The sequence below is a fragment of the Mauremys mutica genome, chromosome 1 (genome assembly GCF_020497125.1).
Source record: "Mauremys mutica isolate MM-2020 ecotype Southern chromosome 1, ASM2049712v1, whole genome shotgun sequence".
Taxonomy (NCBI): Eukaryota; Metazoa; Chordata; order Testudines; family Geoemydidae; genus Mauremys; species Mauremys mutica.
This window is the reverse complement of record NC_059072.1, coordinates 26127585-26153060: the sequence shown is the minus strand read 5'-3', so window position 1 is coordinate 26153060 and position 25476 is coordinate 26127585. Positions and strand designations below refer to the sequence as shown.

Genomic DNA, 25476 nt, shown 5'->3' with positions numbered 1-25476 from the left:
AGGACTGTGACGAATTTCGGAGACACAGCCCAGGTCTACACTAGTGGGGGTGGACTTAAGATACGCAACTTCAGCTACGCGAATAATGTAGCTGAAGTCGGTGTATCTTAGGTTGACTTACCTGGCCGTGAGGACAGTGGCGAGTTGACCGCTGCTGCTCCCCCGTCGACTCCGCTTCCGCCTCTCGCGAGCTGGAGTTCCGGAGTCAATGGGGAGCGCAATTGGGGATCGATTTTATCGTGTCTACACTAGACGCGATAAATCAACCCCCAATAGATCGATCACTACCCGCTGAGTGAAGACCTGCCCCTAAATAAGCTATGCAAATGGGAAACATAACACCAAATCTAACATGACACCAGAATCCAATACTGATAATTGCAAAACAAAGCACATTGGAGAGGAAAAGTTAAACTGCCCTTTCACCATACAGGGTTCAAATCAACTGTAAACTCAAGAAAGGGACTGGGACATCAGTGTAGACAGCTCAGTGAAAACCTCCACTCAATATGTAATTGCAGTCAGAAAAGCTAACAAAATGGTAAGGTGAATAAGAAATGGGATGGAGAGTAATACTGAAAATATTATAATGCCATCTTATACCTCAAGGGTGTGGCTTCACCTGGAATACTGTGTGCAGCACTGGTCATCTCATCTCAAAAAGGATATTGCAGAATGAGAGTGGGTGCAGAGAAGGGTGATGAGAATGATCAAGGGCATGGAAAAAACTCTAATAGGAAGAGAGATTGAAAAGATTGGGATTATTTATTTTAGAAAGGAGATAATTAAAGGGGGACATGATAAAAGTATATAAAATAATGTATGGTCTAGGGAAAGTAGATTGGGAACTTCTGTTTTCTCTGCCTCATAATATTCAATTAAATTACAAGATGGGAAATTCAAAATTGATCAAAGGAAATATTTTTTCACAAAACATATCATTAACCTGCGGAACATGTTGCCACAGGACGTCATTGAGGCCAAACGCTTAAGATTCAAAAAGGGACTGGACATTTATAGGGATATCAGGAATATCCAGAGTTATCATAAATAATAATAAAAACTTTAGCAGGGATGTTAACCTCATACTTCAGGGTTTAAGCCAATCTCTAACTATTAGGGATCAAGATCAGAGCTAATGTGTGGAGCAGATTTTCCCACAAATATTACCAGATTCTTACACATTCATCTGAAGTCTCAGGGACTAGCTACTGTCAAGGAAAGGATACTGGAGTAGTTGGACCTTGGCTCTGAACTAGTATGGTAATTCCTGTGTTCCAGTCTGTGCATAAACACTGCACTAGGATTACTAGGATTTTAATGTTATTGCTAAAATTTCAAAAATAATAATAAATGTGTCTTTGTCTTTCTCCCATATCATTCTCTCAAGAGCTACCAAATCTCCACAAATGCAGTAGTAAGCAGCATCCTTCAAGAAAGCCCAGTATTATGCTGTTAGACAGTAGTTTCACAAGGAGAGAAGTCCAGGTGGTTTTATTGCCACAATAATGAAACCACATTAAACTGCTTCAGAATCATTTTTTTAATTCTATGAAAGTTTTTTCAATGTTAGTGAATAGATACATTTCATTGTACGAACAGTGCATTTGTTAAGCATGGTATCACCTGTCCACACAAATGCTGTTTGCTCTACAGACCCCACATTACTCCTTACTTGGGAAAAACTTCCATAGACCTAATAGGTTGTTGATTTTGATGGAAACTTTACCTAAATTAAGAAGCCCTGAATAGCGACCTAAATAAAAAATCTTCATGAGTTAGGGAAAGTAGAGTTGTTTATACTGCATTTGTGCTTTGACATTTCAACTACAACAACAAAAAACTAACAGTATTATATTTTTCTTGTAAGAACACTTTTTTATTTTTTTTTCAACAGACTAGTTCAGTTTTATTTACAAATTGGAAGCAAAACAGCTGGTACTCTCTGCAACAAACCAAGAGCCAGGAATGAAGGTAATGTCCCTTTTCATTGGAAACCAGCTTTTAGCAGAGTTTTTGTTCATTGGACCTATTTTACAGAATTAATAAGATCATTACATAGTGTGACAAAGTTCCTCCCCTGCCTTGTTGGGTACTGCGCTTATTGGCGGATTTGCTCGCCTCAGAGATTCACAGCAGCCCTCGGTTTGGCCACTTTTGCTAATGGCTCAAACCTACCGTTCACTCAGCTAACCTCATCACTGGCCAGCATGGGGAAAGCGGGGAGAACAATCTCCACCTAGTGGGTCGGGGGACAGGCCAGGGACCTTCCCTTCTGGTGGGACCCAGAGTCTGGGTCAACTCTTCTTGTATCCAATAGGGAGTTGGGGGGATGGGAAGAAACCAGGCCCACCCTCTACTCTGGGTTCCAGCCCAGGGCCCTGTGGATTGCAGCTCTGTACAGTGTTTCCTGTAACAGCTGCATGACAGCTACAACTCCCTGGGCTACTTCCCCATGGCCTCCTCCCGACACCTTCTTTGTCCTTACCGCAGGACCTTCCTCCTGATGCCTGATGACACTTGTACTTCTCAGTCCTCCAGCAGCACGTCCTCTCACTCCCAGCTCCTTGCATGCCTCTTGCTCCCAGCTCCTTGCACGCACCTCACTAACTGAAGTGAGGTCCTTTTTAAACCAGGTGCCCTGATTAGCCTGCCTGTTCTAATTGATTCTAGTAGCTTCTTAGCTGGCTCCAGGTATTCTAATTAGCCTGCCTGCCATAATTGGTTCCAGAAACTTCCTGATTGTTCTGGAACAGCCCATTATTTTACTCAGGGAAAAGGGACCTGCTTAATCTGGGGCTAATATATCTATCTTTGATCACTTTCCTGTAGCCCTCTGGCCTGACCCTGTCACAATAGTTAATACGAATCAACTAACTGTCCCCCTTTTATGAAGGGTACAAAAGTCTTTTTTAAATAAAAAACAAGCAATCTACTCCTAATTATTGTTCCACATTTTGAACTCCTATTTACCTCCAAGCCATACAAACCTGATGTTAACTTTATTATACGTTATTCGCCTCATGAATGCAGAATTATGAAACTGAATCTGAAGAAAATATTATTTAGGCCAAATAAATTAATCTTTCCCATCTGCTTGTACTCTTATTTTTCTTGTGTCCCTAGGTTGGTTGTTGTTGGTTTTTTGGGTTTTGGGGGGGGGGAGGGGAGAGGTGTGTGAAATTTGAGCTTTGTAAGAATGAGGGAGTTACTCAGGAGGCAGATCCTCAGCTGGTGTAAATTGATGTAGTTCCACGGGAGACACTAGAGCTGTGACAATTTATGCCAAATAAGAATCTGGCCCTATGTGTTATAATTTTTATTGTGTAAGGGCAGCTGGGAAAATTATGTAATTATTTTATTGGCATTACATGCAGATGAACTCAGCTTCCCATGGAAATGTAAGATACAGTGATAATCAGAGGTGTTTTTTAAAGCTAGCTTGTCCTGCATTGTTATGGTCCTATTCTGCCAACTGAACTGGGTATGAAGCAGGGGGAGTGATGACTGCATGCTGTTTAAAAAATAACATTGAAAGTGAATCAAAATTAATTGTTTGTGTATTTCCTGAATGCTTTCTAATTTTCCTCCCAGAGTGTAACAACAGGACCACAACATGATTTGTCAGTTGGTTCTACAGCAGTTTGAAAATATGTCTAGGCTTATGCATATGACTATGTACTGATTCCAAGTATAATTGTGTCTGAGCTCAAATAATATGCACTGTAGCAAATTACCTCTGCGTGGGTCTATACTCAGTACAAGGACTAACCTCAATTCAAATAGGGATGCTATCAGCACCACGGGGACACTGCCTGACAGGACAGGTACAGAAACAAACAACATCATTTCTGCACCACTCGAAAACCTTAATGTACAAAAGATCTTACTCCCCATGTGATTTGCATCCCACAGACAGTTCTCAGGCTTAGTATAATACTGGCAGTTTAAATGTAAATCTCTCTAAATCCTTGCACAGAGTTCTTGAAGCAATGAAAATAAAGATTCTGGCATAGTCTGGCATGTCTTAATAATCATAGTTGGTTTTAAAATCAGAAATATACAGTTTTCATTTAGGCAGAAAACCAATAATGAAAGAGATGAAGAAGGATGATCCAGTGGTCAGGGCACTGGGTTAAGCTGTGGGAGACCCACATTCAAGTCCCAATTCCATAGACTTCCACCGTGACCTTGGGCAAGTCACTTAACCTCTCTGTGCCTCAATTCCCTATCATGAAAATGGGGCTAATAAAGCTACCTCACAGGGATGTTATGAAGATAAATTCAGGCTAAGATTTAGTCATGGGTATTTTTGGTAAAAGTCATGGACAGGTCACGGGCAATAAATAAAAATTCATGGTCTGTGACCTGTCCATGGCTTTTACCAAAAATACCCCTAACTAAATCTCTACTTCTGGGGCCTCGCTGCTCCAGGACCGCTGCTGCTTGGGCGGTCCCCAGGGCACCCCCAGGACTGCTGCTTGGGCGCTCCCTGGACCCAGCCACACCGGCCACTGCTCGGGCGATCCCCGGAGCCAGCTGCACGGGGCTGCCCGAGCAGTGGCCGGTACGGCTGGCCCTAGGGCAGCCCCCAGGGCTGCTGCTCAGGTGCTCCCCGGGGCCACCCGAGCAGCAGCCAGTGCGGCTGGCCCCGGGGACTGCCCGAGCAGTTGGCCCCAGGGCCAGTCCAGCAATGGCTGGTGTAGCTGGCTCTGCGGCGGCCACAAGACCCTTGCTCAGGCACTCCCCGGGGCTTCCCCCAGGGCTGCTGCTCCAGCAGTCTGCAGGACCAGCTGCCCGGGGCCTCCCAAGCAGCAGCCAGTGCAGCTGGCACCGGGACCACCCGAGCAGCTCGCCCAGGGTTGCTCCAGCAGCGGCCAATGTAGCTGGCTGTGGGGCACCCAAGTAGCTGGCCCTGGAGTCAGCCACACCAGCTGCTGCGGAAGTTACGGAGGTCACAGAAAGTCACGGAATCCGTGACTTCTGCGACCTCAGTGAGAGAATCACAGCCTTAAAATAAATGCATGAGAGATTGTGAATCACTCTGAGGTCTAATGATAAGAAAGTTACATTATTATCATATAAGTATTCTAAAGAAAGTGTGACCCCAGTTGAAAGTCTAGCTAAAAGTGTTTGTTAACATTGAGGCTTGAGTCAGCTCTCATTTACACTGTATAATTTATTCAGCTAAGAAGTTAAAGAGGGTGAGAAAATTAGAATAAAATAGGAATATGAAGGGAGGGCCTGATTCTCCCTTTATATACACTGGTCTAAATCAAGAGTAAATCCATTAGATTAAATGGAATTTCCCAGTTTAAACTGAGGGTAAGTGAAATGAGAAGCAAGACAAGGAAGTTCATTACCTTCTACACAGGAGAGCCTCTTTCTCCTCTCACTGCAGTTTGATACCATTGACGTCAGTGGACTTCCCCCTGATTTATACCAGTATAAATAAGATCAGAATCAGGGCCAGAGTCTCTTTTCATACATTACATTCACAGGGCTTGATACTCTTCACACTTACAATGGTGTAAGTCAGGAGTAAATCTATTGACGTCGATGGAGTTACAGCAGTGTAAAACTGATGTGAGAGAAGAATCAAACCCAGAGTATCTTAGTGGTGTTTCTTTCATTCTCCTATATGATAGGCAGTGCCAATAAATGACTTCTGTCCCCCATGGCTCTACTGTGTTCTAATATCTACCATAGTAAATCTAAGATAATGGAGATAATGTAACTTTTAAGGATGTAGTATATATAGTAAGGGTGAAATCACAGTCAGGCACCATCTTCAGAAAGGACTGGGTTTATAGCCTGCAAAAACACATCCTCTTAGTGACCCAAACAAGCCACAAGATTAATTATATGAAATAGATATTAAATGTATTAAAACATGTGAGTCAAATCCTTCCCACAGTTTCAGTGGTGCAATCTCTCTAGTTTCAGTGGGGCTGTACCTGTATAACCAAAGGGAGAATCTGGCCCTGTCAGATGCAAGCAACATATGACAACCAGTAATCCTGACAACAGTAATAACATGCTGCCAACAAAGGGCTCTCTTCACAAAAAATTATGTGCTACATGAAAAAAACAAACCATTTTCCCATGTCATGTAGTGTACATTAAACTGATATGGGGATTTGGCTGAATAAGGACTGAAGGATTGGCCTTATTTTTTCTGTGCGGTTTAAATAAATGATTTTGTTCATTTTTAATACAGGGCTTGTAGTTCAGTACACAAATAACAATGGAATAACCTGGCATTTGCTGCGAGAGCTCGATTACATGTCTTACTTAGAACCACAGATTGTTTCAATAGATCTACCCCGTGAAGCTAAAACATCTGCAACTGCTTTCCGATGGTGGCAACCCCAACATGGTAACCAATGCTTTACTAAAAATTTAATAAGCAGTTTTCCAATAAAACAAACATCTAGCCTTCCAGTGCTTGGAAATAAGGTTAAGAGCTGTGGACATTTTATTTTAGGAAAAACAAACTAAAAATGTATTATGCCTTTACAGCTACCACAGGACAGTTTTGGCTCTTGGCCTATTCATAGCTTACTGCTAAACAAGGCTTTTCTCAGTCATAATATTATTATTGTTGTTGTTATTGTTTATATAGCACCATAAATGTGCATCGTGCTTTACAGAGCAAATAACTGCACAGTTCCTACACCAAACTGTTCACACTCTAAGTTTCAATCAAACTTTATGATTGATAACAGACATGAGGGAATGAGAAAAGGAAGGCAGTCCAAGTAAGCTTATATGGTTACTTAGATGTGCTCTTTATCATCTTGATGTATGTTTTGCCTACAATTTATAAGCTGAAGTTAGTTGTCATTTTTCTCTTCCTGTCCTCCTGCTTCTCAGTTGATAGTATTAAAGGGGATACAGTAGTAGGACATCCAGTATGAGAGTGTAGAGAGAAATGGATTGATGGGATTGTTGGGCTGGCTCAGGCAAGAAGACGAGAACAGAGATGAGGTAGGGAGAAGGTGAAGAACAACTCCATGAATATCATCTGCACAAGGGGTTTTCAACCTTTTCCTCACCACAGCTCCCTTTTCCAGACCAGAACCCCCATCTTAACTAGTCAGGACCCCCTTCCCATTTAGCAATAGAAAGGGCAGGTTGAGAAGCCCAATCTGCATAACAGAGGCTCAGGGAGTACTTCATTTAAAAAGAGGAAAAGATTATGATGGCACTAGTATTCCAGCTTGAAAACTAAAGAGGAGGAAATGTCTGTGTTCCTCAGAAATAGTGCCACCAATAGATGGTGGATTATATCTTGAGTAACTTGTCAGGTATGGTTAGCAAGAAGATTTTAATTGATTGAACTTTATCCTCACAAAAAGGTGGTATTGGAATTGTGAAACAATTAAGCTAGTCTGCATGAATAGTACAGACATGATTAAATATCTTACTGGAGCTCCACTAACCTCCCTGTCTTTCTGTTTGTAGGGAAACTTTCAGCACAGTGGGCCTTGGATGATGTCCTTATAGGAATGAATGACAGCTCTCAGACTGGTTTTCAAGATAAATTTGATGGATCTGCAGATTTACAAGCAAGTTGGTACAGGATCCAAGGGGGTCAAGTAGATATTGACTGTCTATCTATGGATACAGCTCTGATGTTCAGTGAAGATACTGGTATGTGAGTCTAAAGGAAGGTCTGAATGGGCCTATTTTTTAGGCTACAGGGGGCTTAAGTCTTTATAGGATCCATTTAAAAAATGGAGGATAGCTGTATAATAGTCTGTTGGGGAAAGGAGAAATGCTTTCAGGCTATAAAGTAGAAAATGCTGAGCCCAAGGAAAAAGCAAACATTACATAATATTAAAACATTACATAATAAGAAAGTATTTTTGTTCTCTTTTCTTAGGAAAACCTCGTTATGCTGAGACTTGGGATTTCCATGTGTCAGCCTCCACTTTCCTGCAGTTTGAGCTGAGCATGGGCTGCAGTAAGCCATTCAGCGATTCCCAAGGCATTCACTTGCAGTATTCCTTAAATAATGGAAGAGACTGGCACCTGGTGACTGAAGAGTGTGTTCCTCCAAGCATAGGTTGTCAGCATTACACTGAGAGTTCAATTTACAGATCAGAAAGATTCCAGAACTGGAAGCGAATTACTGTCTACCTTCCACTTGCAACCATGTGAGAATTGTTGTGTTGGCTATATATCAAAATATAGGCTTTTCTGAACTAATTTGAACAAATATGCCTCAGCTTGGGAATTTTCTGATTATTTCTTAATTAAATATGAAATGTGTCAGAAAATAAATACATCATCCCTATAAACTGCACTTTAGAATATTTCAACAGATATAATATGAGCTGCGAGAGTCTGTGAAAATATCAAATTTAGCTAAGTCAATTCTTGAGTCTTGCCTCTGACCTAACCAGAACAAGGGCTGTAAATCTACTATGGGGTTTTAAAGATTCACCAATGAAGTGTCAGAAATTAATGCACTCACACATTTCAGAAGAAAAACACCTTAAAATAAAGGCATTTTGCCATGTGCACAGATAGATACAATGCCATTTCAGACCAAGATTTATGCACTTACACTTTTACAATGATAAGACCCCACATGTCCTTCCTTTGTCAGATTTAATTAAGCCATCATCATATCAGTATAAGAATGATAAAATTTATATCTTACATAGCATAACCACATAACACCCACTAAGGCAGAATTAATTGTGACATTAAAGAAAATCAGAATGTGCTTCTGCTGAATCTGCGAATCTCAGCCTCTCTGATTGGGAAAAAAATTCCATTTTTAGGAAGAATTAAAACCCTGCTCCTTAATATGAATAAGATACAGTTGTAACCAAACATGGCAGATGTGCTGAGTTCTGCTTTCTTAATGAACCCATTCTCCAAGTTTAGGAATATCATTAAACTGTGTAATGCTAAGTATTAACACACTAATGATAATAATACTTAGCATTACACATCTTAGTGCTTTACCTCACCCTCACCAAAACTCTCTACAACTATTAACTAATTAAGCCTCGCACCCTTATGGTAAATGCTGTTACTCCCTTTTACAGAAAAAAAAACAGGTACATAGTTGTTAGTATGACATATCCAAGGTCACACAGGAAGTCAACATCAGAATGGAGGCTAGAACTCAACTCATGGCTCCAAATCCCACTACGCAGTCCACTACGCCATGCCTCCGTTCCCAAATAGTCTTCTTCATACATTGGGCCCCATCCTGATCCTATTGAAGTTAATGGGATTTTTGCATTCAGTGATATAGATGGTATGGTATGCAATGCGTTCCAGTCCACTGCATGTTACCTGCCTGAACAAATCCAAGATCATCTAACCAATAGCATCTTTGTTTAGATTTTTCAACTTTTTTCCTCCAGCTAACCATAATGTACTGCAGGATGGGCAATAGTTATAGAAATATATATTTTCATTCCTTCTTCCTTACATGATACTGGAGAAGATCTTTCATCTGCCTTCTTATTCTGATGAAATTATGATTTTTTTAAAACCCTGACAATACACAGGACCCAATTCTGCTTCCGTGTCAATGGGCACAGGATAGGGCTCTCTATCTTCTGAATTTTAGCTTGACATATCATAGTTTAAAACAAACTGATTCATACAGATAAACTCCTAGCTGCATTGAAAAGTTATTTGTGTGTGCAACAAGCTATTGAATACTAATGTATTTAATGCCTCTTGCTCAACTACATTGTGTTAAATGGTGCACACATCTGAACCATAAATCTAAGCAATGAATTCAGCATCATACATGTCCCATTGCAAAGTACTATAAATAAATAAATAAAGTAAATTAATGGAGATATCCTATCTCCTAGAACTGGAAGGGACCTTGAAAGGTCATTGAGTCCAGCCACCTGCCTTCACTAGCAGGACCAAAGTACTGATTTTACCCCAGATCCCTAAGTGGCCCCCTCAAGGATTAAGCTCACAACCCTAGGTTAAGCAGGCCAATTCTCAAACCACTGAGCTATCCCTCCCCCCCAACTATGTGTACAGTATTGAAAAATGGAGACTCAGAGAGTTAGATATTGAAGAGAAAGACACAATAATCCTAAAATCCTTAATCAGTTTTCATTTAGGCTATACTCCTGTTAGAGTCAGTTAGAATTTTGCCTGAGAAGGACTCCAGGATAGGGTTCAGTTTCAGCTGGAATACATTTAAGATATTTCTATTGCCTTTCCCAAATGCAGACTAGAATGCCATTTTTTGAACTGAGTTCTGTTTTTTCTGTTTTGCTAGCTCTCCCAGAACACGTTTCAGATGGATTCAATATGATTACACTCCTGGAGCAGATTCTTGGGCTATAGATAATGTAGTCTTGGCTACAGGATGTCCCTGGATGTGCTCTGGCCATGGAATCTGTGACTCAGGCCACTGTGTGTAAGTAGACAAACCTGACATCATGTGCTGTTTTCATAGTAAAGTTGTATTTTTATTACCCCAGATAGATAATCCCTTTTTCCACCAATATGTTGTCAGGTGTGACAGAGGCTTTGGAGGTCCGTACTGTGTCCCTGTTGCGCCTCTGCCTTCTGTTCTGAAAGATGACTTCAACGGTAACTTGCATCCTGATCTTTGGCCTGAAGTCTATGGTGCCGAGAGGGGAAACCTGAACAGTGACACAATCAAATCTGGAACCACTCTCATTTTTAAAGGGGTTAGATATTATTTATATTTAAACATTTAATAAAATATCAATACTCTTAATAATAGCAAGTATATTTTCCTTTCTTTGTTTCCTGCAAATGATTATTTTAATAATTTTAGACAAGAGGTTATTTTTCACCTTTGATACTATTTTCTGGCCTGAGTTATATTCACTGTGTTCAGCACGTTTCCTTTTTTGAACATTTAACATATTATTTTTCCAATTTCTACTTTAGCTTCTGCTGTCATTTCTAACAAAGCTGAAAGCTGAAAATAAAACTCCATGATTGAGATTTTTCCAAGCCAATTATAGGGTTTGGGCACATAACTCCCATAATTGGCTTGAAAAAATTAATGGGAGTTGTGTCTAAATCCCCTTCTAGTTTTGTAAATCCCATTGCTAATTTTATAAATCTCAACCTACATGTTTATTTTTGCAAATTTTGTATGATGTGGATTATTTAGCATTATTTTATATTTATTTATGTGTTTAATGTATATTTTTTAAATTTTATTTTTATGAAGATAGATAGATAGATTAAAAAATCAAATATGTAAGACAGAATAGAGCTTACTTTCCAAACCTTGCACTGCCTTTATAACCTTAAGATATGTCTTTGTTCACACAAGCACTCTAGTTTTGAGTTGACATGCAAGCCATTTTCAGTTAGAGTGCAAATCCACAGCTGTGTTGTCATACCATTAGTTTAATGCGTCTCAAAAATAAAGTGTAAATATTAATTTAGGTGTAATCAGTGAAATCTTTAAAAATATTTCTTTGCACAACTTCTATTCCTTTCCAGTTAAGCAACTTCAGATAATCAAAATCACATTAAGAATATTAACTGTCCTAAACCTGGATAGATACTTCTTGAAGAAATACCTGAGGAAGGAAACCCTAGAAGAGGGGAAAAATCTGTGAGGAACCCCATGCAGAGTCTGGGTTTGCCAAATCCCTGCCAAATGAGCAGTGGTTCTGCTCCCCAGATCCACGCAAAGTCAGGGCCATCCACTTAGGGCTTGTCTAGATGAACAATTAGTTCACAGCAAACTGGGGTGTGAATGTACCTGAAACTAGCCTGTCGTGGACTAATGTCCAGGTGGATCCTGCTGACACATATTAACACTATGTTAATGTGCTTTGATCTATTCCCATTTTAAAAGGGTTGTGTTACAATATTTACCTCCTTTGTAAAGCCCTTTGGGATCTATATAAAAGCTTAATGGTGGTGACAATGTTGTTGTTAATATGCCAGTAGTCCCACAAAGCTCCAGCAAACAGTCAGAGCTGAGTATTATAGCAGTTGAACAGAAAGACCTAAAAGAGAATATGGGTTCAGACTAGAACAGGTGCAGAGAAAGGCTACCAGGATGATCAGGGGAATGGAGAGCCTATCTTATGAGTGGAGGCTAAAAGAGCTTGGATTGTTTAAGCTTGCAAATCAACGGCTGAGCATGGATCCGACTCCTCTTTATAAATACATCAGGGAGGTATTAGGGTCTGTAGGTGGAGAAGAGCAATTTAAACTAAAGTACAATTGTGGCACAAGAACAAATGGTTATAAAATGGCCATGAATAAATTTAGGCTGAAAATTAGAAGAACTACCAGAGGACTGAAGTTCTGGAACAGTGTTCCAGTAGGAGTAGTGGGGGCAAGCAACCTAAGATAGATCTTAATAAATTTATAAATAGGATTATATGATGAGTTTGCCTGCAATAGGAGACTGGATTCGATGACCAAGGAGGTCCTTTCCAGACCTGTGTCCTATGGGTTCAAGGATGTAACAATCTGATTGTACTGTACGCCCTATCACCAGTACAAGCATCCTTTAGCAAAACTTGACAATGTGATTTAAAATTCAATTGCTTGCTGTTTGGTTTCTGCAGCCATCTGTCTCCCACAATTCTGGACATCTGGGCTGCTCTCCTCTTTCTGCAGCTCACAGAGGCAGAGTTTTGTTGCTGCATGGTCTGGCCAAACTCCCTCTGTTCCTGCGTGGTGACAGACTCTGTGCCTCTGCAGCAGCAGGCGGTGATGGTTCTTTTGCTTCCGTTCTTCCTCCTCCTATTTTAACTTTTCTGCCTATTTTTTTGGGCAGTGGGGAGCAGCACTCTCCCTCCTTGACATTCCTCCTCCTCCCTGGGTCTGTCAACCTTCTGGGGGTTTAAGGCTCCCTGAGCCTCCCCTGCAGCATCTTCCTGCTAGCTCCTCTGCCCCTTACAGGCATGGCAGAGCAGCCAAGAAAGCACCAGGTCAAAGCCAAGTGGTGCTCTACGTGAGGCAGCTTTGCCAGACTCAGCAGATGGTGAGGTGTGCCCAGCCGGCTCCCAGCCTTTTGTCCCTTACGCTGTTAGATCCTGAGTTGGACAGGCAGGTGGGGTCTCCTACCCACAGAGGCAGCTGTGACTCTATATGGGAAAAATGAACTGGGAACCCCAGTGCAGAGCAGGGAGAGGCTCCAAAAGCAAGGAGGGCCCTGACCACTTGACTCACGAGATAATTCCCATGGGACCCCCGTAAAACAAAGAGGGGAGGTTGCAGGGCCACAAATCTCCCTCTCCTCCTCCCAGTCTTACAATGGATCCTGAGTGCCCTGGGGAAAGAAGCAGGGTTTGTAATCAGCCTTCCAGCAGGGAGGGCTCTGACAATGAGTTCCCTCTCCCGATCCCAGGGGAAGTGAGACAGTCCTCTCAAAAGGACTCTAGGTCGTAAGGAAGGCAAGCCACAAAAGGCATCACCAAGCCACAGCAGAGCTCCTACACTCTCAAAGCACACTAAAAAGATTTTTTTAAAAAGGCTAAAAAGGGGAAAGAAAAGGCACACACAAAAACAGAAGATAAGAATCTTCTGACTCCTCTTTCTCTTCCTCCTTCCCCTCCCCCACTGAGGAAGGTGAGCTGTCTGGCTGTGAAACCTGAGCATGCTCTTGAGAGTAAACCTCAGAGTAAATTTCTCCTCTCAAAATCCTCCCCTGAGGCTGCAATAGCCCTTCACTCCTCCTTCAAGGAAGCGATGAGGGATTAATGGAACAAGCCTGATCAGGGCAAGCATGTTAACAAGAGCAAATTCCAGGCTCTATAACATTCAAGTACCAAAGGGCTCTATTGCTGAGATACCAAAGGGTGACACGCTGTAGCGACCTTCCCCAGGAATATGTTTATTCCTTAAGAGGGGGAGATCGATCCTAAGGAACCCATGGATAGAAAGATGAAGGCCACTCTCAAAAAGGGCTTTGAAGCCTCTTTTGTCACCCTCTGAGCATCCCTGGCAGCTACCTGCTTTGAAAGAGCATCTCCTTCCTGGCTGGAAGATCTCAAAGCCCTTAAAGACAGAGATCACCCTGACTTTGGCTCCACTTTAAAGAAATTCTCCCTAGCAATGATGTTTGTAGCTGACACCTCAGTGGATGCAATGAGGTCCTCACCTCGAGCCATGGCTTCCAGCTCAGTAGCCAGGCACCCACTATGGCGCCAATCCTGGAAAGTGGATACTCACTGTAAGCAGGTTCTATGCTCAGCCAAGTTTACATGATCCCTCCTTTTTGGAGAAAAGTTGGTTACGATGATGGTTGACAGTGCAGCAAATCCAAACTGTCTTTCCTTTCACCACTAAGTGCCCTCAGGAGGTGATATAGACCAGCCTTTACTGTCAGAGTTCCTTCTTTCACCCTCATCCTCACAGAGGTAGCAGCAAAGGGACAATAGATTCCTCAGTGGAAAACAGTGGATTCGAAGTCTGGGGGAGGGGGGGTGGAAGTCCAAATGGAGCTCTACCTCCATCCCAAAATCCACTTTATGACAAAGATCACATAGGCTTCCATCCAGAGTTGAAGTTAGGGAGCAGGATTTTCCATTTCCTAGAGGAATGGGTTACTCCCTCAAGTGGTGGGCTCCACCCGTTCCATTCTTCCTCCAGTCACCCAGCTCCCATGACCCCAGAAAACACAGTCTGATCCAGAACAAAATATTTCATCATCTGGATATGGGAGTGAAAGAGAGAAGAAAGAAGAAGAAAAGTTATCTGGGTTCTGCTCCATCATCTTCACTGTACAGAAGTACGTGTATCGGAGCCATTCTTAACCTCAAAGGATTGACAAGTGGATGAAGAAAATGAAGGTTTGGATGTAAACCGTGGCCTCTACAGTTTCATTCCTGCCCCAGGGGGAGTTCTTGATTTCAGTAGTTCTAGTGGACACATTTCCATATCCTCCTCAGACAATGCAACTGCAAACATCTGAGGTTCGCCTACAGCAGGAAACATTAGCAGTACCAAACATTCCCATTTAGCCTGTCCTCAGCCCCAGAGTTGTTACAAAGATGGTGGTGGTGATAATAGCCAGACTCAGATTGCAGGGAACTGACCAGTAACCATGTCTGGATGACATTGTGATCAGCGCTCTATCACAGTCAGCAGCACACAGGGCCACATCTTGGACATCTTGAATCTCCTTCAGGAGCATGGCTTCATCATCAGTGCCAAGAAATGTTCCCTGGTTCCATCCAGGAATGCATTTCCTTGCTCCAGAGCCACAGGAGGCCCACCCTAGTATTATGCCTCCAACTCCTAGGACTTCTTTGCATGGGCACAGTCACACATCAGATGTCTTCAAGCTTTCTTTCTGAAGGTGTGAGACCACGCCCTGTAAGGCATCAAAGATCAAGGACAGGTTCTGACAGTATTCAACTCCTTATATTGGTGGTCAGCCCAGGACAATGTCCACAAAGGCATGCCCATCACTCTTCCAGATCCTTTAGTCCTCACAATCGATGCTCACCTGGAGACCCAAACAGCTCAGGGCCTGTGGAGCCAGGAGAAAAAGGCTCCCAGGATAAACCATCTAGAGCTGAAAGTAATTAAGTTAGTTCTGTGAAGGTTCCAGCCTACCCTGAAGGGGATCAGTGCCCTGTTTCAATCAGACAGTACTACTATGGTTATATATTTAAACAATCCTGAATTCAGCACTATACGCAGAATCAGTGGAAATAATAAGGTGGGCAGAACAGTGCCTCCTTTCCCTGAGACTGATTCACATCAAAGGGGATCTGAACTAACAGACAGGCTGGCTCAGCAGGCGTAGGGTCAAAACTCTGAGTGGAGCCTGAATCAGGAGGTTTTCGATCTCCTAGTTCAGACTGTCAACTTCTCTCCAACCAGCCTGTTCTCAGATTGTACAAACACAAGGAGGCCAAAATACTTCACAATGGAGGCAGACCCTAGATCCATGGGAATAGATGCCTTATAGCACAGCTGGCTGCAGGGCCTACTCTATACATTTCCACCCTTTCAACTACTGGAGAAGGTGGTCCTGAAAATAAAAAGAGAACAGGTAATGGTTAATACTGAAAACTCCTCACTGACCGAGGAGACCTTGGATCTCAGACCTAATGGAGCCCCAACTCCAACTTCCATGGAGACCAGACATCCTCTTGCAAGGCCCTCTGCTTCATCCAGACCCAAAATGACTTCAACAGCCTGCCTATTGAGAGGGAAGCTCTAGAAAGTCTTGATCTACCTCCCAGAGTTATTAAGACATTGCTTTCGCCTAGGAGAGCACTAAAAGCATACTCCTATCTCTGGCCCAGATTCAACAACTGGTGCCAAGAGCACAGTGCAAATCCCAGAAATCCAGGAATTCCAACCATTCTGGACTTCCTCCAAGAAAGCATAGACCATTGTGTGTCAGGTGTCTGCCTTTATTAGTGTGCTATTCACAGGGTCCTCCAGCTCCCTGGCAGACAATCCATAGCTAGCCAGACATCTTCAAGCAGTTTGATTAGCCGGACCAGTTGTCAGGCCACTCTTCAAAAAATGGGACCTTCATGTAGTTTTGTGGTCCATGGCAATCCATGCCTTCAAACCTCTAACTTCAGTATTGGCCTTTTATTTATCCATTAAGACTTGTTTCTTAGTAGCTGTCAGTTCCACCAGGAATGTACCAGAGCTGGCGGCCTTATCTATACAGGAACATTACTGCGTGTTACACAAAAACAAGGTGGTGTTCAGGACCTTTCTTCCTAATGTAAAATCCTCTTTGCACACTTGCCAAGAGTTTGTGCTTCCTTTGTTCTGTCCAACTAGAAAGATGTGGCATCTTTGATGTCAAGAGAACATCTCAAGCATACAGAATCCATAAGAAGATTGGGCTCTCTATTCATGTCCTTCCACCCCAAATGCCAGGGACTCGGAACTTCCAAGTCCTCCATCACAAAGTGATGTGTAATTAGACTGTGTAATGTGGAAGCCTACAGATCATCAGAGGTTCCTGTCCCAGAAGGGCTCAAGGTGCATTCTACGACATCCTTAACAACATCATGGGTGGAACAAACACGTGCATCCACTTTAGAAATTTGCAAAGTGCTCATTGGTCTACAGCTAACACCTTCATTAAGCGCTGCAAAATGGAGCTTCTGTTTTCTGGAGAAGCCTCCTTTGCAAGGGAGGTGCTTCAGAAATTATATGGACTTTTGAGAGAGCTCGCAAAAAGTGGGGTACTTCTTTCCTATGATACTTGTTTCATAACCCACCCTGCATCTGTTCAATAATCGCTACTTTCCAGACATCAAGAATTATGGGAGATGTTGGGTTGCAGAATGGAAAATTTCTTGGTGTTAATTTCCTTTCTGCTAGCAACATCTCCCGTAATTTGACCCACCCTGAATGGCTTAAGAGTCAAGGGTCAGATATTAAATGGATTCATTACCATATGACCATCTTCCTTGATCTAATATACATAATAATTTCGTTTTCTCTGGCATATGTGGTGTTAATGATGTTATGCAAGTTTTAGAGCTTGGGAATAACTCATCTGGTAGCAAGCAAGAGCAGAGGCAGTGTAACCAGATCATGCAGCACCAAAAGGCTGATCTGCCTCTGTGAGCTGCAGAGAGAGGCAAGTAGGGCCGGCGCCAGCTTTTTTGCCACCCCAAGCGGCAAAGCGGGGGACGGATGGGGGGGAACCGCAATCAGCAGCACTTCGGTGACAGCCCTACTGTGCCACTTTAGTCTTTGGCGCCAATTCGGCGGCGGGTCCTTTGCTCTGAGAGGGACTGAGGGACCCGCCGCCAAATTGCCACTGAAGACCTGGACATGCCATCCTTTTCCATTGGCCGCCCAAAGCACTTGCTTCCTTTGCTGGTGCCTGGAACCGGCCCTGGAGGCAAGCAACCCAGACATCCAGAATTGTGGGTGATGGTGCTAGCAAAAAGGAAATTATCAGTAAGAAATTGTCCATAATCTCTCTATTTCTGTTTTTTTCCTGGCATTCTTCCCTCCATGCTGCTCTTACCCTATCTATCACAATTAAATATTGCTTAGTGATTTCATGAGTTTTTGTGAAATATTAGGATCATCATTGATCCATGCTATGTTATTCATCTCACATTGTGCTGTTTAAAGTGAGATCGTATTAAAATATGCTACTATGAAATGAAAAGTTCAAGATCAGTGTAAACTCTGTTTAGAATACGCAGAAAATAGCTATAATAATGCAGACTGTATAATGCAGCTTACTGGCAAGAGTTAGATATTTCTGTAAAAGTATATATGAATTCTGGAAAAATTATTTTATCAGTTCTGTTTCTTGATTTTTAACTAAGCCTTTACAGTACTTATTTAGAACTATGTAGCAAGACTGAAATATAGACACGCTAATGTAACATATGGGAAACAGTAATTTTCTATGTATGTTCTGTATTTACAGGAAGGGCTGAGAATGCTTGTTTCAAGAGATCTAGATTGTACAAATACTATATACATCCAGTTTTCATTTAAATTTATAGCAAAAGGTAGGTTCACTATTTATTTGTGTTTTTTTCAGTAGTTTTACTCATATATTATAACATTACAGAGAAGTATGTGGGTTTAAATTTACAAAATTAATTTAAATGGCCATTAGTTAATGCTAAATAACATTGAAACTTTTATGAGATTTTTTATCATGCTCATTTTAATACCAAATAGGTTCACCATACTTATTCTAACTAAGAAGAAACATCAAACTAATGATAGGTGTGCTGTTATCTTTACTCTTATTAAAGCTATCACCCCTTCTGTTCCTACTTCCTTTATCCAGGGGTTTATAATTTGGCCTTAAAATGAAATCCAAGCTCTAGCTCGTTATGTCACATGCAGTCTCAACCAAGAGACTTGTGCTGCCCAGAAACATGCCATTTTTGAGTACTCTCTAGATGCATAAAAGAAAAATTATAATTTAAAGTTTTTTGGAATTTCATAGATCAAAATTATTGGAAATGGTTTTTAGCAACTGATTAATTAATAAAATGCTCTCTATACTGGATGACTTAGGGGATTAGTAACAAACTGTGGAGATTTCATGTGCTCATTGCTGATTTAAATCTAACCCAGCTTGACAGAGATCAAAAGTTGCCACCATCTGACATCCAAATAGACATAATATAAATTAGCATAGGAATTATGTTTAATACAATGTGAAGAATAATCAGTGTTCACCAGAAATAACAAGCGCCAAACAGTTTATCTAATATAGGTCTGATCAAGCTGGTGATGCAGTCTGATCCTCATTTCCAAATTACCTGACTTTTTTTTTTCCTTGTGTCATAACGTTATTAAGAAAAGGAGGTATGTGTGTGCGGACCACAGGAGGTGCATGGGGCCCTGGTAACTTATGTGGAGTTCCACACAGGCACAGGGGGCCACTTGCACAGAGCTTGCATTCCTGCAATTCTTGTGGATGCAAAATTCCTATTGGCTTACTAGGGAGTTACATGCAGCTAAGGGCTGCACAATTGCACCCAAGTTACTAGTTTCTTTGCCAAAGAACAATGCCAAAATAGTTCGGAACCACGTTGGTTATTTTTTAAACAAAAGTCTTATGTCAATTTCTGTTTGGGCAATTTAAAAAAAAAATCCATGTGGATTCAGTTTGGATCCTTCCAGTCTGTCATTTAATAATATAATTGGCTGCTTGCTCCTATTATTAAACATCTTTATGGAAATAAGAGGATAACTATTATGACCATGCCCAAATAGCACATGTTAAAAGCAAAATCTTGGCTGATGACTTCTTGTTTTTCAAAATTACCCCTTCAAAAATAATAATAAAAAGGATATGATCATTGCCAAGGTGATTGAAAGTGCAGCTCAGTATACTTATCATTCCAATAAGCATTCATACTCAAAACATTATGGGTCAGATTCTGAAGCAGGGCTGTATACTCCCTGTAAGATCTACTTTTGGAGCAATGTGCTAGTCAGCATTAGTAAGAGTTTCAGAATCTGACCCTATGTTAATAACTAGGTATTACAGAGAGTTTTTTAAGTTCGGTAACATAGGACAGAAAACCCAATAATAATGGAGGATTTCAACATCCTCTTATTGACTGGGAACATGTCACCTCAGGATGGGATGCAGACAGAAGCGGCGCCAGGGTTTTTGCCGCCCTAGGCAGCAGCGCTCCTCTGAGCATTCGGTGGCGGGGGGGTCCTTCTGCTCTGCGTCTTCGGGGCACTTCGGCGGCAGGTCCTGGAGTGAGTGAAGGACCCACTGCCAAATTTCCACCAAAGACCTGGAGTGGAAGGACCCTCCCCCCCCCCGCTGCCGAATTGCCACCAAGGGCGGCAAAATGCCACCCCGCAAATTCTGCTGCCCTAGGCAACCACCTAGGGTCGCCTAGTGGAAGCGCCAGCCCTGGATGCAGAGATAACATTGCTAGACATTATTAATGGCTGCTTCTTGGAGCAGTTTGTCCTGGAACACACAAGGGGAGAGGTACAGGATCTGGTCCAAGAGGTGAATATAGTGTACCCACTTGGTAATAGTGACCACAATGTAATTAAATTTAACATCCTTGTACAGGGGGGGGGGAATTCCAAAGAAACCCATCACTGTAGCATTTAACTTGCAAAAAGGGGAACTACACAAAAATGAGAAGACTAGTAAAACAGAAATTAGAAGTCCCAAGAGTGAAATGGCTACAAGCTGCATGAAAACTTCTTAAAAGCACGGTAATAGAGGCTCAAACTGTATGTATACCCCAAATAAAAAAACAACAGTAAGAGGACCAAAAACCCCACCATCCTATCCAAACAACAGAATAAAAAAGGCAGTTAGAGACCAAAAATATCTTTTTAAAATTGGAAATCAAATCCTAGTGAGGAAAATAGAAAGAAGTATAAACTCTGGCGAGTCAAGTGTAAAAGTATAATTCGGCAGGCCAAAAAAGAATTTGAAAAGTAACTAGCAAAAGACACAAAAACTAACTGCAAATTTTTTTGTAAGTACATGAGACACAGGAAGCCTGCCAAACAATCAGTAGGGTCACGGGATGATCAAGGTGCTAAAGAAGCACTCCAGGAAGACAATGCCATTGCAGAGAAGCTAAATGAATTCTTTGCATCATCTTCATTGCAGAGAATGAGAGGGAGATTCCCACATCTGAGCCATTCTTTCTAGGTGACAGATCTGAGGAACTGTCCCAGATTGAGGTATCAAAAGAGGAGGTTTTGGAACAAATTGATAAATTAAACAGTAATTAGTCCCCAGGACCAGATGATATTCACCCAAGAGTTTTGCAGGAACTCAAATACAAAACTGCAGAACTACTAACTGTGGTATGTAACATATCACCTAAATCAGCCTCTGTACAAAATGACTGCTGATATCTAATGTAATACCAATTTTTAAAAAAGGCTCCAGAGATAAGCCTAAATTTAGTACCAGGCAAATTCGTTGAATCTATAGTAAAGAACAGAATTATCCAACACATAGATGTAAAAGCAGCAAAGAGTCCTGTGGCACCTTATAGACTAACAGACATATTGGAGCATGAGCTTTCGTGTGTGATGCATCCGACGAAGTGGGTATTCACCCACGAAAGCTCATGCTCCAATACGTCTGTTAGTCTATAAGGTGCCACAGGACTCTTTGCTGCTTTTACAGATCCAGACTAACACGGTTACCCCTCTGATACCCAACACATAGATGAACATGATATGTTGGGGAAGAGGCAACATGACTTTTGTAAAGGGAAATCATGCCTCACCAATTTGTTAGAATTCTTTGGGGAGTCAACAAACGTGGACAAGGATGATCCAGTGGATATAGTATATTTGGACTTTCAGAAAGCCTTTGACAAGGTCCCTTACCAAAGACTCTTAAGCAAAGTAAGCAGTCCTGGGATAGGAGGGAAGGTCCTCTTCTGAATCAGTAACTGCTTAAAAGACAGGAAACAAAGGGTGGGAATAAATGGTCAATTTTCACAATAGAGAGAGATAAATAGTAGGGTCCTCAATTATCTGTACTGGGTCTGGTGCTGTTCAACATATTCATAAATGACCTGGAAAAGGGAGTAAACAGTGAGGTGGCATAGTTAGCAGATGATTCAAATGTATACAAGATAGTTAAGTACAAAGCAGACTGTGAAGAGTTACAAAGGGATCTCACAAACCTGGGTAACTGGGCAACAAAATGGCAGATGAAATTCAATGTTGATAAATACAAAGTAATGTACATTTGAAAACGTAATCCCAACTATGCATACAAAATAGTAGGGGTCTAAATTTACAGTTACTGCTCAAGAAAGATAGCTTGGAGTCATCATGGATTCTTTTCTGACAACATCTGCCCAATGTGCAGCAGCAGTCAAAAAAGCTAACACAATGTTAGGAGCCGTTAGGAAATGGCTAGATAATAAGACAGAAAATATCATAATACCCCTGTATAAATCCAGAGTATGCCCACACCTTGAATACTGCACGCAGTTCTGGTCATGCCATCTCAAAAAATACCCCATATAATATCATTGGAAAAAATACAGAGAAGGGCAACAAAAATGATTAGGGGTATGGAACAGCCTCCATTTGAGGAAAGATTTAAAAAACTGGAACTGTTCAACCTGGAAAAGAGATGACTGAGGAGAGAAATGACAGAGGTCTATAAAATCATGAATGGTGTAGAAAAAGCAAATAAGGAAATGTTATTTACCCCTTAAGATAACATAGGAACCAGAGGTCATGCAATGAAATTCACAGGCAGCAGGTTACGAACAAACATAAGAAAGTACTTCTTCACACAACACACAGTCAACATGTGGAACTCATTGCCAGGGGATGTTGTGAAGGCCAAAACTATAACTTGGTTCAAAAAAGAATTAGATAAGTTCCTAAAGGATAGATCCATCAATGGCTATTAGCCAAGATGCTCTGGGTGTCTCTAAACCTCTCATTGCCAGAAGCTGGAACTGGAAGATAGGGAGTGGATCACTCAATAAATTTCCCTGTTCTGTTCACTACCTCTAAAACATCTGGTACAAGCCACTCTCAGGAGACAGGGCTAGTTGAATCATTGGTCTGACCCATTATGGCCATTCTTATGTTCTTATGAAGGAAGGAGGGTCTTGTGTTTAAGGGTCAGGTCTGGTAGTCAAAAGCCTTGAGTTTTACTCTTGGTTCAGCCACAGAATTCCTGGTCTAGATTGAAGGTGCAAAGCATTATTATTTTTTCATTAAGACTTATAAGTAAATACCTACAGATCATTCAATCAGTAAAACAACTCACATGAATAAAGTTGCTGACATGAGTGCTTGTAGGATTAGCTTGTAAATTCTTGAGGATGAGGACTGTCTGCCCAAAAGGTGTGGATGTTGTGGGTACTACTGTAACACAGGTGATAATACTGTGATTCTGTATTGATATAATTTGTGATACTATAAACAAATATTGATTTGCTGAAAAATGGTGGTTGTTTTGTAGGAAAGGAAATGGTTTGCCTGAAATAAAAAGTGATAACGCTGAGATTGCTTTGGGTCTAAATAAATTAACTATTATTATGTATATCATTAATATTCATACAAATGTAACCCTTACATCAGTAGCATTTTCCAGAGTCCCATCCTCTTGAATGCTTAGGAGGATGCATACGTACAGTATGCGTATTGCCTGCCAACAGTTAAAATTGTTATAAAAAAAACAGTGATGCATAGTGTAAAAATTTGTAATAAAAGTATGAGTAACCTAATTACATTAAATATGAATATATGTTTATAAAGTAGTGTTTCTTGCAAATGAGATTATAATGAACGTAAATGTATTCACTTTGCTGTAGGTACCCCAGAGAGGTCTCATTCCATTCTGCTACAATACTCCATCAACGGTGGCATCACTTGGCATCTAATAGATGAGTTTTACTTCACTCAAACTACTGATGTTCTCTTCATTAATGTTCCACTACCATACACTGCACAAACCAATTCTACACGTTTCAGGCTCTGGCAACCTTACAACAATGGTAAAGATGATAAACACATGTTACTCCAAATACTTGCTTACAGAGTTATATTTCTGAAGTTGTTTTGGCTAAATAATAATCAGGACTCTCAATCTTGTGCAGTATTCTGTTGTAATTATATACAGTATTTTTAATACTCAAATTTCAAGTTTTTTGGACTTGATTTGCTAGACATTACAACACCATTACATTTGTACTTTTTATGCATGCAGTTTCCATATTACTGGTGGATGTTTTAAAATAAAAGTATGTAATTTAATATCACTGGGACTACTTGCATAAAATTAGCAGGATTTGGTCCTTAGGGGAGTTTAGAAATGTAATCTATAAAATTAAATTTGTTAAAGTCTGTCTCATTATTCTTAATAGGCCTGATTGTCATTTACACTAAGCACCCTTTACCTGACTCTAGCTATGTAGACAGGGTCATTGGTGTAAATAAGAATCAGGCCCTATATGCCCTAGAAGGCATTAAAAGCAGAATAAGAAAATATACTTAGTGTGTAATCTGCTAGTTAAAGTAGAAAGGTAAACTTCAAAGCAGTATATAAATCCAAAGGAATATTGTCTGTTCCTACTGAGTTTAGGATATACATCTGATGAAGAAGAAATATCTTAGTGACCCCACAAAGGATTCATAGCGTGATGTTGACATCAAAGCGCTGAAAAATTCTAGTAGTAATTTAAACACAATAATACAACAATTGTTTTATTTCAGGTGGTTTGGTTTCTTGTTTATATACTTGGCTTTTTGTTGTTTCTAGCTCACCATTGGTTGGCTTAACTATCTAAAAGCCAATTCAGACCAAGTCCTAATAGTCCTCCCCCAGTTCATCTTTCTGGTGGACTTCCTGCAAATGTTTAATGACATCCTCCCTTTCAGACAGTATCCTTAAAAAGGAAATATCCTAGAGAGAAGGCCCTGCAGCCTCCTCTCTGATAACATCAAACTCACTTTGTGGATTATCTAGAAAGAGGCAATTATGCAGAAGAGCCATCCTACCCAGCTCAAAAGCATGAAAATGTATACAGCAAGCAACAAAGAAAGTAGGCCATACTTATAGGATGGGGGACTCTATCCTGGGAAGCAGTGACTCTGAAAAAGATTTGGGGGTTATGATGGATAATCAGTTGAACACAAGCTTCCAATGCAACATGGTGGCCTAAAGGCTAAATCAATCCTTGGATGCATAAACGGGAATTTCAAATAGGAGTAGAGACATTATTTTTCCTCTGTATTTGCCACTGGTGTGACTGATGCTGGAATACTGTGTTCAGTTGTGCTGTCCATGGTTCAAGAAGGATGCTGATAAATTGGAGAGGGTTCAGAAAAGAGCACAAGAATGATTAGATTAGAAAACATGCCTTAAAGTAACAGTGGCAAGGAGATCAATTTATTTAGCTTAACAAAGAGAAGTTAAGAGGTGACTTGATTATATCTGTAAGTACCTACATCAGGAACAAATATTTAATAATGGGCTCTTCAATCTAGCAGAGAAAGGTATAATGCAATCCAACTGATGGA

At 41.0% G+C, this 25476-nt stretch overlaps 1 protein-coding gene across 1 annotated transcript in view; it reads left to right on the top strand.

Annotated features, from left to right (window-relative positions):
* Window positions 1-25476, top strand: part of RELN (reelin) — a 473567-nt gene that overhangs the window by 382181 nt on the left and 65910 nt on the right. Inside the window, exons 31-38 of the mRNA XM_045031243.1 lie at window positions 1898-1974; window positions 6221-6379; window positions 7468-7656; window positions 7889-8162; window positions 10277-10417; window positions 10517-10694; window positions 18386-18470; window positions 23769-23951. Coding sequence (XP_044887178.1) covers window positions 1898-1974; window positions 6221-6379; window positions 7468-7656; window positions 7889-8162; window positions 10277-10417; window positions 10517-10694; window positions 18386-18470; window positions 23769-23951 — 1286 coding nt within the window. The remainder of the gene's footprint in view (window positions 1-1897; window positions 1975-6220; window positions 6380-7467; window positions 7657-7888; window positions 8163-10276; window positions 10418-10516; window positions 10695-18385; window positions 18471-23768; window positions 23952-25476) is intronic.